The 13,266-nt window shown below is 46.1% G+C and overlaps 1 protein-coding gene across 2 annotated transcripts; it reads right to left on the bottom strand.

Moving 5' to 3' along the window:
- Positions 1-146: 146 nt before the first annotated feature.
- sh3gl1a (SH3-domain GRB2-like 1a) lies at positions 147-13,134 on the bottom strand. Of its 2 annotated transcripts, XM_027025054.3 has the most exons (10): positions 12,753-13,115; positions 7,204-7,272; positions 6,735-6,807; positions 6,226-6,369; positions 5,391-5,524; positions 5,089-5,247; positions 3,916-4,019; positions 3,632-3,759; positions 3,080-3,124; positions 147-2,830 (listed from the first exon to the last, which is right to left on the bottom strand). In XM_027025054.3, the coding sequence occupies exons 1-10, from the start codon at positions 12,795-12,797 to the stop codon at positions 2,637-2,639; spliced, it is 1,095 nt and encodes a 364-aa protein (XP_026880855.2). In that variant the 5' UTR covers positions 12,798-13,115; the 3' UTR covers positions 147-2,636. The 2 variants fall into 2 exon arrangements, with proteins under 2 accessions (XP_026880855.2, XP_081579113.1); XM_081722987.1 differs by lacking the exon at positions 5,089-5,247 and having other exon boundaries at positions 12,753-13,134.
- Between the last annotated feature and the right edge of the window lie 132 nt (positions 13,135-13,266).

The following is a 13,266-nucleotide window of genomic DNA, read 5'->3' as shown; positions in this document are numbered from 1 at the left end:
TCAATTAAAGAAATCATCACGCATGAAGTCTAGCTCGAGCAGAGGCGCGCATATGCGCGTAAATAACCATATAAAATAACCTGTTAAAGTTTAAAACATAAAAATCTCAATTAAAGATAAGAGAATTGACAACATTGGACATCTGATTACCTTCGTTTTTCTATTTATTTAAGATGAAAATATATTATATTTTATTGCTATACACTGTGACAATGCAAAACATACTGCCAACATTAACAGAGCAATACGGTGATTTCCTGTGAAACGTATCACAAATATAAACCCGATTTGAAAATGCAGCCCTGCAAAACAGATTATACAGCTAGACAAGGACAATCTTTAAGTCCAAGTCCAGTTAGGATATGTTTGGTTTTTTTTTGCGATGCATTAAAATAAAAGTTAATACATTTTGGCAGATAACATCCCACATGTCAAATAAACCAAAAATATATTACATTTGGTTTTGGACTAACACCCTGTACCAAGTTACGGGCCCGACGTAAGAGTATCTGGTTTTCAGAGCGCAGTATCTGGGAAAGTGAGCGACTCTGTCGTGCTCTAGGTAGACGTTATTCATTTCCTCTGCGCATCACATCCACTGCCTGCAGGACGCACCTCGTTACGGGCCACTTCCCAAATGTAGACACCCAATTACATTAAGCTAATTAAAGGCTCATTAACAAAAGCACAGGCGATTTGTCCTCGGCAGCGACTCACGCAGAAGTCTCTCCGGACTTACTGCGATAACGTGGGTTTTAATTAAAGCTGATCTGCGCTAATGTGGAGAGAAGGCGTTGGTAAGCGCTGCCCCATAGAAACTGCCGCGCTGCTACCCGAGACCAGAGCTGCAGTTGTTTTTTTTTTAATCGAGAAGACACTGGATTTGGATAAGGAGAATCCCTGGAAGATAAGAGTAAACGTTCCAATTCCACCCAGAGCCAGAAGAGCAGTGAACTCCATCCAACCGATTTAAACGCATTTTGTCTCTTTGTTTGCAGAGTAAGAGCTTGAAGGCTTTGGGCTCCACTGCAGACCTTGTTCAGGCCAGCAGTTACTAAGCACTTTATCTCCTGAATCAGGTGGGCGAGAGAAATGGAAATACGAAGCTGTTTCAGGTGAAAACCCCCTGGAGCACAATCAGATCAACTCCACACCTTTGCCACCCCACGCTTTGTTAAAGCAATGTACAAAGATATAATTTTTTTTTTTTTGGGGGGGGGGGGGGGGGGGGGATAACGTTTTACAAAGAAAAGAAGAAAATACCAAGAGATGTAAACATTTGGCTGGAACCAAGTTGTTCTTTCCTACCTATACATGTGTGTTTTGCTGAGAAGACAAAAAAAACCCAAAACTGGTCCCAAAATATCAAGTTTACAGTCAGAGAGAAGCCACTCCAGCCTTGCCGGCCGTGGAGGAAAGACTGACGAGGATAGTTTTATAGAGAAGGACACAGCACAGCGCACACTGAGAGCAGCGTGTGTGTGTGTGTGCGTGCGCGCGTGCATGTGGAGGAGGCGGGGTTTGGGCATCAACTCAAATGAAGATCATAATCAAAATGACAACAGCTCAGTTTCCCTTTATGACAAAGATTCATCCCTGTGAAACACACTCGCCAACTCTCACACTCATTAACATTCACTCACTCACACGTCCAACACTTAACCTCAGGCACTTCTATCCATCAACCGCTGTGGCCTGTAAACAAAGATCAGAGTCCTGACGTATTTGCTGATAAACAAGTAAGCATCTGCTTAAATTCTGTTGTTTCTTTGGTCTCCTCCAGCCAGCTACAGGAAAGGCCAAAGCATCGTTAGGCAGACCTGGCAACGCTGGATTCCAGCACTGGAGACATCTGTGCAATACCATTATCAAATACAATGACACTAGCAAAGGTCACACAACAAAGAAAGGTGACGATGCTCTGACTTTCAGATCAGAGGATCTCGTATCAAAAGGGCAGGCAGGTATACAAAGACCACATACCGGTTCAGATCCAACGTGGTGACGTGCCTATTTTACATGTAGTATGCTGTCCAGATTGTTTGTGTTGTATCACAACATGGCCACTAGGTGGCAGCAAGCACATATAAAAGAGAGACATCTTAAATAGGCAAGACAAGCCTGCTTAGTGTAGTGCGGAGAGGGACTAAATTTTCAAGAAAATTTGAAGATTAAAGAAGTACATGCCTGATATTTCAGAGAGAAAAAAAGAGATTCAAGAAAAAAAACAGAATCTATATATTTCTATTAAAGGCCCTGCTGAGCCCGGCAAAAGGGCACAGTAAGCGTTTTATGGATTTCATGGTAAAGATATAGCAGCGTTTTAGAGAGAGTGACCCATACAAATAAGCCCCGTGCTATTGCATTCTCAATGAAGAGACACGCTGGGAAACTGGAAAAGTGCACCAAAAAAAACCCATACGTGAACCCTACGGCCATGTCTCGCTGTCTTAGCGAACTGTTCAACTACTGTTCCCTTAGCCTTGGCTGTTCCCTTAGCCTTGGCTGTTCCCTTAGCCTCCGCTTTTGTCTCCGATTCTCCCTCCCCACCCCGTCCTGTGCCCAATGGCTCCATCCATCTTTCTGTCCCTCGCTCGCTCTCCTTCTCTCCGTCCATCCCTCGTGTTAGTGGTGGGTCAGTGGGGTAGGGGCACCATCACCTCCACGTAGCTGCAGGGGAAGTAGCCTGTCTGGCCACGGAGCACGCCCTCGTACCAGTTCTCGTCGATCTGGCTGGTCAGCGTGATGACGTCACCCTCGTGGAAGCCAAGCTCTCCCTCGTTCTCTGGCTCGAAGTCGTACTGGGCCTTACAGCATGGCTGGTCCGTAGCTTGGGGGAGAGAGAGGGTGGGAGAGAATGAGAGTTAAGAGGTACAAAGAGAGGAGATAAATGGTGTGACAATGAGAAGTCACTGATTGTAAATGTCTTTAGCAAATGTCATTGAATCTTTGTTGAATCCTTTAATGCTTCTTCATTAGGACAGTTTAAGATGTGGTCAAAGGAGTGTGTGCGAGTTTTAGTAGGGTTTAGTAAGAGAGTGGGCTGCACCGGAGTGTAAAGTACGAGTAACAGACTTACAGCGACATTTCTGACGTAGAGATGTTCTGTTGGGTAGGGGAGGGGCTGGCAGGGTAAAAATACAAACAAATTTTAAAAAAGTATCAGTGTAAAATACACCACACACACACACACACACACACACACACACACACGGGTGTGCGCGCAGTTTAAAACACACAGGTTTCTCACACAGCCACTCCTACATACTAACACACACCTGAGTGAGATGCATTATCAAAGCATTTATGTTGCCATAATCAGTGCATACACACACTGCCACCAGGTTGTGTGCATGTTAGGGTTTGCGAGGTTGTGTGAGGGTGTACAAGGGCGTGTGAGGGTGTGTGGGGGTAAGGACATTAACAGCTTGTCAGTAGTACATGCTGTTATGCCTGACTGGAACTCTAATAATCCGCACCACTGATAAGCCGCACTGACTAATAACGTCTAGAACACCACAGAAAGTCCTGGGAGGCAGCAGTCATTAGAGTGAGTCACGATGGTTTTCGCTTTCGCTCACACGGTGCTTGCCGGCCCCGCTGTGAGGTGCCGTGCCAAGGTGGGGCTCACCTGCGGATGCGGGAGCCACCGCCATGGGGCTGAAGCCCTCGTTAGGCGGCTCCGGGTCCCAGGAGTCGAAGCTGGGTAGACGCTTGGGCATGCGCTTCTGACGAGGCTGAGACTGGGCATTGTCCAATCTGACCCGTGCACACACCCCCAGAGAGAGAGCGAGAGAGAGAGAGAATTTAATATGGCTGAACAAGAAGCAATTAACGGGAAGGAAGAGGAACGGGGAAGGAAAGAAGGAGCAGTGTGGGGGGGGGGGGGAGGGGAGACTGTCGGCGAGGGTGTACCTCTGCCTCATTTGGTTGGACAGCTCCTCCAGCACGTCCACGGCCTGCTTGTGGTACTGTAGCTGGGATTCCACCAGAGCAAAGAGCTGGCTCACCTGTTCCACCTACACACACGCACGCACAGTCACACGCAGTGAGACTCTAGGCCTCCTAAAGTGAATTACAATAATCCCTGTAAAGTTGCTCAAAAGAAAACATCCGTGTTCTCTTGGCACCACCTCAGAGAACACGGTCCATCCCCAAACACACCTTTACCCTCTAGGATTAGACATTTTTTAATAAAGGAAGCTGTTTTCCCCCTGGGTACTGCTGGTTGCTCTGTGGAAAGATGGCAGCCTTCTGTTCCAGACAGATTACACTGAGCTTGGGTAAACATCTAATACAGAGACCCTACAGGAACCAGCAGGGCGGTACATGTGGACAGGCAGAGGGTGCACAGAGAGGGGTGAGGGGGTGGTGGACAGGGCAAAAGTGTGAGAGAGAGAGAGAGAGAGAGCGCGCGCGCGAGTGTGTGTATAAAAGAGAGAGCGAGGGAGCGAGAGGCTCAGCACTGTTCATTACGTAAGCCTGCCTGCCTGCCTACCTGCCTGCCCACCCAGCTGTTTCCCATGGCACCTTTTCACATTCCTTTGTCAGTGCACCTGGAGTCCTATACATTTACATCCTCTGCTGTATAAACCCATATACAGGGTCTACTCCTGATCCAGGATCTGTCCTGTGATCACAATCCTAAAACGCAGACGGAGGATCTTGCTCCGGGAGGCTTTAGCGACATGCCTACTGCAGACATAATGAATACCCACCGAGAACACCAACAGACCAATGCTTAACGAAACATGGCCAGGTCAGGATCCGAAACGGGGTCCTGACGCCCAATTAAAACACATTTCAAGGGCACAACTATTTCTGCCCATTTTCCCCTGCAGGCTTGCTTTCTCTTCGCAGTGTCTGAGACATATGCTAATGCTGGGCAGATGGCAGAGGCTGTTGGGTAATTGGCTGGGAGAACATCCCCTGGTATTGTGGCCCCTTGCGAGGACTGGGATGGTGGAGGGGTGGGATGCTGAGCACAAGCCCAGTCGCTAACCCATCAGATGCCAGAGGATGGCAGTACACGTGGGGTGCAACAGCCCAGCAACACGGGCCCGTGCGTTGGACGCGAGCCTCACTCACGTCCGTCTCCAGGAGGTTGTGCATGCTCATCTCCGCTGCTTCTTTGGACTCGTGGAACTTCTCCAGGGACGCGCGGAGCTCCTCGTCCGGAATCTTCCCCTGACGCTTCTTCTTGTAGTCGTAGTCCAGGCGACGGCCTTCCAATTTCTTCAGCTGGTGCTGGATGGAGCAGAGAGCGAATAGCGCGACACCACGGTGGTGCCGTGTTTAACGCTGTGCTGGGTTTCCCCTCAACAACTGAGGGTTACTGCGACTTCAGATCTACCTGTTTATACCTTCTGAAATTGTCTTGAACATCCTACCTGGATGTCCCTGAGGTCCTTGTCCACGATGGTCTGGAAAGGGTCGATAAAGTTCTGCTTCACGTCAATATCCAGAGAGTCTTTTACTTCTGCCAGCCTCTTCATAGACTCCCCGACCTCAACAAGTGCGCCACCTACAGACCACAGCAAACACCTTACCCTATCGGTTGCTTTGCAGGGACTTAAGATTCCACCCACTGCTGAGAAAATCTTGTTTTGACAGATTATCAGTTTAGCCTGGTCTAAACTGGATAATCGTGATCTGATTAGATTGTTTATTTTTAGAGACTTTTCCCAGAGGTCCACATAAATAAACAGATATGCCATGTAAGAATAAACAAAACCAATATCCTAGTATAATGTTGTGCCAGTCCCACACTGGTCTTTCATGTCTGTGTTAAGCATGGGGGGTACATGTTCCTACACCTCTATAAGCTAAAGATCACAACTGCAGGTCTGATTACAGTTCCAGATCAGGCAGAACGCCTCTCGCCTACATGTAGTACATACTAGAATGATGGTGAGAAGTTTGTGTACATGATGTGAATAACAGCTCAGGTCAAGGAATCCTTCTGTCCCTTGGGACCTTTTTGTCATACTGCAGTTTGTGTTTCGCAAAGTTGATGCCCACGTGACGGCACATATCCACCAGAAACAACGACCCAACCACCTGAACGAACTTTCTCTCGCTCACCGCAGTTAGTGGCCCTTCCAGTGCACACACAAACCTTCCCTACTTTTTCACTCCTACCAGTGTTAGAATAGACCAGTATCATGACACACACACACACACACACACACACACACACACACACACACACACACACACACTTACCGAAGTTGGTATCCTCACCCATCTCACGGCCGTATCGGACCATGGACTCCCCCAGAAGCCCCTCGGCCTGAGGGTAGCCTGTGCTCTTCACCTGGCCCCGGATTTTAGACACGGTGCTCAGCATGGACAGCTTAGCCCGGGATGCTGCCAGACAGGACACACGCACCCACCCATACGCAGACGCACGTGCGCACACACACACACACACACACACACACACACACACACACACACACACACACACACACACACACACATACATAAAAATTAAATGGATTTTTGAGGTTTAAGGCTGAATGTAACAACAAATGTCATTTTCTCTTTGAAAAGTCAACGCCTGTGGTGAATCAGTGAACGGATATCAGCAAGCTTGATTTCTCAGCCCGTCTTGTACATTACAATGTCAATTTGTTCATTAACTTAATAAATAATTGCATAATCTCTGAACGGTGCAATAAGGCTAAAGGAATAAGGCTCTGAGCCCTTCTGTGTGTGTGTGTGTGTGCTACCTGGGTTGGGCTGCAGATATTCTGATGTCCTTGACAGCACTTCCACTATGGCCTTACTGGTGATATCAGCCTTCTGTAAACACACACAGGGGAGAGGGTTTGTGTGTGTGTGTGTGTGTGTGTGTGTGTGTGTGTGTGAGAGAGAGAGAGAGAGGCAGCTGTGCTAACAATCACAACTGGGTGACAGCCAAATTAAACAAGAGAAGTGTATCCACAGCTCACTGGTCATCAACAATTCAGGCTAACGGCCCAATGAGCCGATGACGATGGGGTATATAAGCTGGACAGGAACACTTTTTGTCTCCGTGCAGAGACAGCACAGCACCACGTCACAGCCAGCAGGGTCAGGGACACTTTCAAGGTATTACATCTTAAATGGCCTCTTTGTGAGGAGATTTTTTTTCCCCCCCTCTTTTTAAATGGCTGATCGATGATACTCTGTCGGAGGAGCGTGCACCCAGCCCCTCACCCTCTCCAGGTCCTTGAAGTCTTCATCGAGCTTTGTGCCTTCTGCTCCGCCCACTTTCTCGCTCACCATCTGCAAAAAAAAAAGGGAGACAATAACCCACAAGTGTCATGCGTGAGCTACAGTGAGTGACCTTTGCGTTCATCTGCGGGTTGCTATAGTTACTGCGCAGACAAGTGAAGGCAGGAAGATGGGGAGCAAAAAGTGTAGCCTTTGACAATGTGACCTTTGACCTTGATGGGATTTCTCTGACAACTCTCAGGCCTGTACATTAGGTGCAAGGAATATGACGACACATCATCACCATCATGAGAAAACAGTGACATAGTATGCATTTTCCCAGCAGTGTCAGGGCTTGCACAAAACTGACCACTACATAAAGAGATCGATAATGGAGAGCCTGTAGACAACAACAGTGGTATAGAGTGCTATAGTGGTGTACAGTATCAAGTTGCTGATTGGACGTTAAAAAAACAGTGCAATGGCTGTTAGCAAATTCTTATATTTTACCTCATTTCTGGCTTAAAAACTATCCTTCAATAAACTATTCATGTGGCTCTGCTGGTGTGCTGTTCCATAGCATAAACATCAAAGAAACCCTAAATAACACGATCTGCTTCATCATGTGTCACTGAAACGTCTTCAAGTATCGTGATGGTATACTTTGCCATCTCGCATTGCCTTACGTTGCATTCTAGACTATCAGACTTCAGTATGTTCTTAAGGAGTAGCAGCTGCAGCCACCAAACTTGGCGAACAAGTCCAAATAAACGCTTTACATAATAGCCCACAAACCAGACACCTTTGTTCCATTCCTGAAAACTCCTGGAACATAGGACAGGAACACATTAGTACATGAACTGACTTGTCCAATAAGGTGAACCACTGAACCCCAGACTCGCCCTCTAAAGCAAACCACTGGAACGCGCTCATAACTGAAGCAAACACGTCCTCTATTAGAGTGCTAGGGGGTGAATCACCGACCACAGATTATGGTAAGAAAGAGGGCAGACTTAAGCTACCCGCCCACCCTGATTGGGAGGTTGCAGCGAGCGCGTTAGCAGTGTGTGGTCGCCTGGATGGTGGGTAGGTGAAGCGTCCTTTAACCCTTGTTCGGCGTCTGCCGACGGCGAATGGCTTCACCGACTCCGATGTCTCGGAGCTGCGCTGAGCTTTGAGGAGTCGCTTAGAGCGCGCAATGAACGTGCAAAGGGAAGCAGGCGTTTAAGTTTGTAGAACAGGTGGGACGGTGAGTGCCAGACCTGCTCCATGCATTTCTCTGCCACCATCCACTACTGAAAGACGAAGCAGGAGCCCAGCACGGGTTCAGTGGTGGAGGCACAGAAAGGATCGCCAGGCGTTTCCTGCTTTCAATAGTGCAAGTGTCAGTTTCTTCCCATGATACGCTGTTCCTTCTTTGCATATCTGTATTTCTCTGTGGCGTGATAGCAGATGGATGCCTGCTCTAACTTGTAATCAAAAACGCTATAACTTGTAGTAACTTGTAACGCAAAACGGTACCTTTCAAACGTGTGTTTTCTGAAACAAAGAGATTACATTTCATTTATCATGTTTCAGGTTTGGGAGAAAAATAAAAACATGAACAGCCACCACTAAACTGAAATATGAAGTTCCAGGCCAGGAAAGCTACTTTAGACCTTCAGACAGACAAAAAAACAAAAAACAAAACAACAAAAAACAACAACAGGGTGGCAGAGTGAAGACTGGAGATGGAGAGAAAAGAAAAAGTTAAAGAGTTTGTTTTTAAAAGACAGAGTTCAACTTGTGACCTTTGTCTCTGGAAGATCACTGACTAAATGTTGTAACGTCACACCATAACCAAATGTTTACTTTTCAGTTGTTAGGCTGGATAGGATTAGGAATGAGTGTATTAGAGGGTCACTTCAGGTTCGAAGGTTTGCAGGCAAGGCGGAGATGCACCGAGGGATGCTGGGTATACGGGGAGGAGGGGACACCGCGGATGAGACCACCAGGAAAAGAGGAAGGCCACAGAGGAGATGCCTGGATGTGGTGAGGGAAGGACATGCCAGCGCTGGGCGTGACACAGGAAGACGCAGAGCGCAGAGGGAAATGGGATCAGGTCATCGGCGCCGGCGACCCCAAATGGGACAAGCTGAACGAAAGAGAAGGCTTACAGACACGACTACTATTGATTGGTCACATCGTGCATGTCTGCATAATTGCAGGTGCAAAATCCTCCCATGCATTTTCCTTGCATTTACCACATATGTTGGGCACATACGTCTTTTACACAGACTCTTTGAAATAAATTGATGATGATGATGAAATTATTAATAAAAATAAATTACAATAATTGAATGAGGCAAAAAAGCTGTTGCATAACCTATTTATGTTCACTATTTAATCAAGCCTCCTGGGAACATCACATCCCTCGTAATACCTTGACTGAGTCCGTGTGACACACCACAGAGACATTTCTATGTCGGAGGGAAGGGTCTCTCAAACACTGCCTCTGCTGTTCAAGAGTGTACTGTCAGACATACCAGAAGAGCCGGGAAGCAGGCCCTGGCCTTTACCTTATACCGACAGGATCAAACCTCCACATCATGGAATGCCATAAAACACACAGTAACTGACTGTTTGCCCAGCTTAGACACTCAAATCAGCCATTGAGTTGAGTCAGGTGTGTTAATTCAGTGTTAAAAGTGCTTAACTCCGCTGAGCTGTGAACAGCCAGGTTCACAAGATGTGCGTCATCCTAGGACTATGATTGACCTTTTTTTTAAATCCTAAAAATAGACTGCGAAATTATTGTCTTCAAAAACCTGAGGTGTGAAGAAGCGAGAACGCATTCATAATTGCGTAACAGAAAAATCGGTTTATAGTGTGAATGACGGGTAACGGATTAAGAGGTCACCCCAAGCAAAGGATGTCTTAACTTGACAGGTGACATAACGAATGCTTTTTTGAAATCATCCTTTATATTTTTCGCACATTAGACTATAAGCTGTATCGTCAACAGAAGCCATCACATGGTGACAGCAGCCAATGGGAGACAAAGCAAGTGGGAGAATCAGTCAGCGGGGGAGGGGTGGCATCTAAACCCGCTTCACCCTCCTTGGGGGTACACCGCAAAGCTGGATTTATGCAGGGTAGGTTTTGCTTTTTTTAAACTGACGCACGCAAGCACGCAAGCACGCAAGCACGCACGCAAGCATGCACGCACTTACACGGCTTGGCTACAGCAGGCAGCCATCTTGCACAAAGTCAAAGGTTTAAAAGAAGCAATGACAGCCTGCAGACTGGGCACTGGCAGCAAAATGCCCTCTGCCATGCCACACATGCCTCTCTGACTCACACCACACTTCAGGACAGGCAGCCTGCTACAGTGCCTGTTTTAAAATATTTTAAAAATCCCTGTTATTCAGTTGTTGTGTCTGTAACAGAAAGAATATCAGCTGCCTTGCTCTGCAGGGAAGCTATGGAAAAAAACCCTGCCACACAGGTACGTAAACACACAGAGGGCGTGTGAGCAGTGTTTGCATGTGTGCTTCCTTGTTTTGTGCAACGCTGTGAGCTGAAGCGGTCTGACAGGATTCCAATGGCTTTCCACGACGTTTACTCTACCTGCCTGCCAGGAAACTGAATCTGATTCAAGGGTTTCAGCTTTACAAATGGGAATACTTTCTTAACGGACTCACCAGCAGAGATTTCTGGTTGAAAGGATATGATTAGCCCTGTATTCCATGGCAACAGATGAAACACCCTCGAACATTATATCAGACATTATTTGAGGAATTAGCACTAAATTAGAAATAGTCAGAGTATATGATCATGTTTTATAGCTTTAGTGGACTTTTTTATTAAAACAAATTTTTTGTGCAGATATCTTTGCCTCTCAAGAAGCCCTTAGAGCATTTCAGATATCTGTTTCAAAGACTGAAGATGCATTCATTGAAAAGTTTATTTTTGAAAACTATTTAGTAAACTGTAATCCACTAAATGATATCAACAATTCTAGACAGAACCGTGCTTTCCGATCTGTGCATTAGCACAATAACGGGGATGACATCACTGCTAAAATCAGCTGTTCATGTCCCTGAAAGCAGCCTCAAACGATTTATAGACACTTATGCATTTCAGGCATTCTTCAGTAACAGTAAGCCAGTCAGAGCCTCATTGTCCCAGGTTTCTCACCCTTTTCTGTATGATGAGTAACAGAAACAGTGGGCAAACAGTGGGCAATAGGCCAAGAACCTCCCCAGGAAATCTCAATCATGGAACTGCAAGGGGTCGGATGGCACAACGTTGCATGTATGCATCCATGCAGACAATTGCCCTGTGATTAGAAGCAAAAAGCTGAGATTGGTGCTTATTACCAGGAAGATAACGCTGGAACCCTGCATGCGCAGAAAATGTGGACTGGGTTCGGTGGATGAAGAGTGCTGCTTAGTTTAATCTAGCCAAAACCGCAAAGTATTACATACAGTGTGCCAGGCCGCAGTAGCCTACCGGTGAACTATTACACCCCTAATAAGCTGTCGGCCTTCGGTGCCAGTAGAAACTATGCAGCGCTTACATGGAATGAACTAAATAAGGGATACACAGATCAACTCAGGATCTCACAAACTCTCTTCCTTTTGTCTTCAGAGACATCATCTTTGGCTGTTACTAATTTTGGACAGTCTTCAAAACTTTCCCCAACCATGGTGTTGCACAGACACTGGACATCAGCAGCGAAGGCCAAAAAGGTTACAGTGATGAAGGAACGGATTTATCCGCAGACATTTATCAACAGCTCCATTTACTGTGGTATTCTGCGTGAGCTCTGCTCATTGGTGATGGCCAAACTGCAGACCTGTCACACCTGCCACTGCAACCGTGTAATCTGAGGTGAGATTTAGACTCAGGGGGTGGGTGCCTGATTGACCCTTGTTTTCAGTCATGGTTCCTTGTTCAAAGTTACTCATTTCTTTATAACCAACCGTGTGGTTCTAGTTGTGGTGGTCCGTATATGCCTGAGGTTTATAGATGAAATACAGGCTATATCACCTGGATGTAAAATAGATTCATTATTGTTCTCTATCCATATCGGACAAGGACATACAGCTGCGCCGAGAGCAGGGAATGCTGACGTCACACGGACGTGACAGGGAGTGGACACAAGATGTCAATTCTAATTAACAACTGGTTATTTTCACAGCTCTAGCAAAACAAAGTGACACAGCTTAATGTCAACTTTGCCCTCCTCTTCGGATATGTAATTACACTCTACACACACGACGTCTCTTCGGGTTAACGTGACGGTAAATGTAGTTGGCTACAAAACATTCAGCATAAGAATCGGGGTGGGTCCATATTAAAGCTAACAGCTATGCTAGTTACCTAGCTAACAAGTTGCATTACAGTCTACAGACCTACATAAGCGCTTGTCACAATTATTTTACCACAAAAGCGGCGAACTAACAGCGGTGTCTTACTCAGCTAATAAGCTATCCTACTGTTTAACTACTATGAAAAAGTTTTAACTCCATTGTATGAAGTTAAACTTGGGAAATAAAAACGCTCACCTGACTTGCTTTATAAAACTGTTTCTTCAAGCCAGCAACAGACATTTTTGCGTCTCCTTTTCACTTTTTTTTTTTTTTTTTTTTTTAACCGATGAACCGTAAAATTCGTTATTAAATCACTTTTACAACTAGAAAACACGCAACTCTTCCTTGTACAGCAAACTTCGGCTTGGCTGAATAAGAAAATCCGAGGGTCAGTACAATAGAAACACCTGGCACTTCCGGGTCATGGAGCTCACTATTTTTCAAAACAAAGGCCCGTGTTACCGTCGCGCATTTAAGCCGGACGAAGTGTGACCGTCACTTAACTCTTTCGGTCAAATACAAATCAATCAACTTGGTCTGTTTCGACAAGCCAAATTATTATTTTTAGTCCCAGTAGGCCTACATTTCTACCGTTGTTTATATTTATGGAAAGACGAAAAGAGATTTTGGGATGGTCTGTTACCATCTTACATGGCCAAACATGTTATGGTATTCAGTGTAAATCACTCACGCCCTTTTACTGTTCCGG

This window comes from Electrophorus electricus, chromosome 11 (assembly GCF_041902795.1).
Source record: "Electrophorus electricus isolate QZ-2024a chromosome 11, ASM4190279v1, whole genome shotgun sequence".
Taxonomy (NCBI): domain Eukaryota; kingdom Metazoa; phylum Chordata; class Actinopteri; order Gymnotiformes; family Gymnotidae; genus Electrophorus; species Electrophorus electricus.
This window is presented reverse-complemented; position numbering and strand designations above follow the sequence as displayed.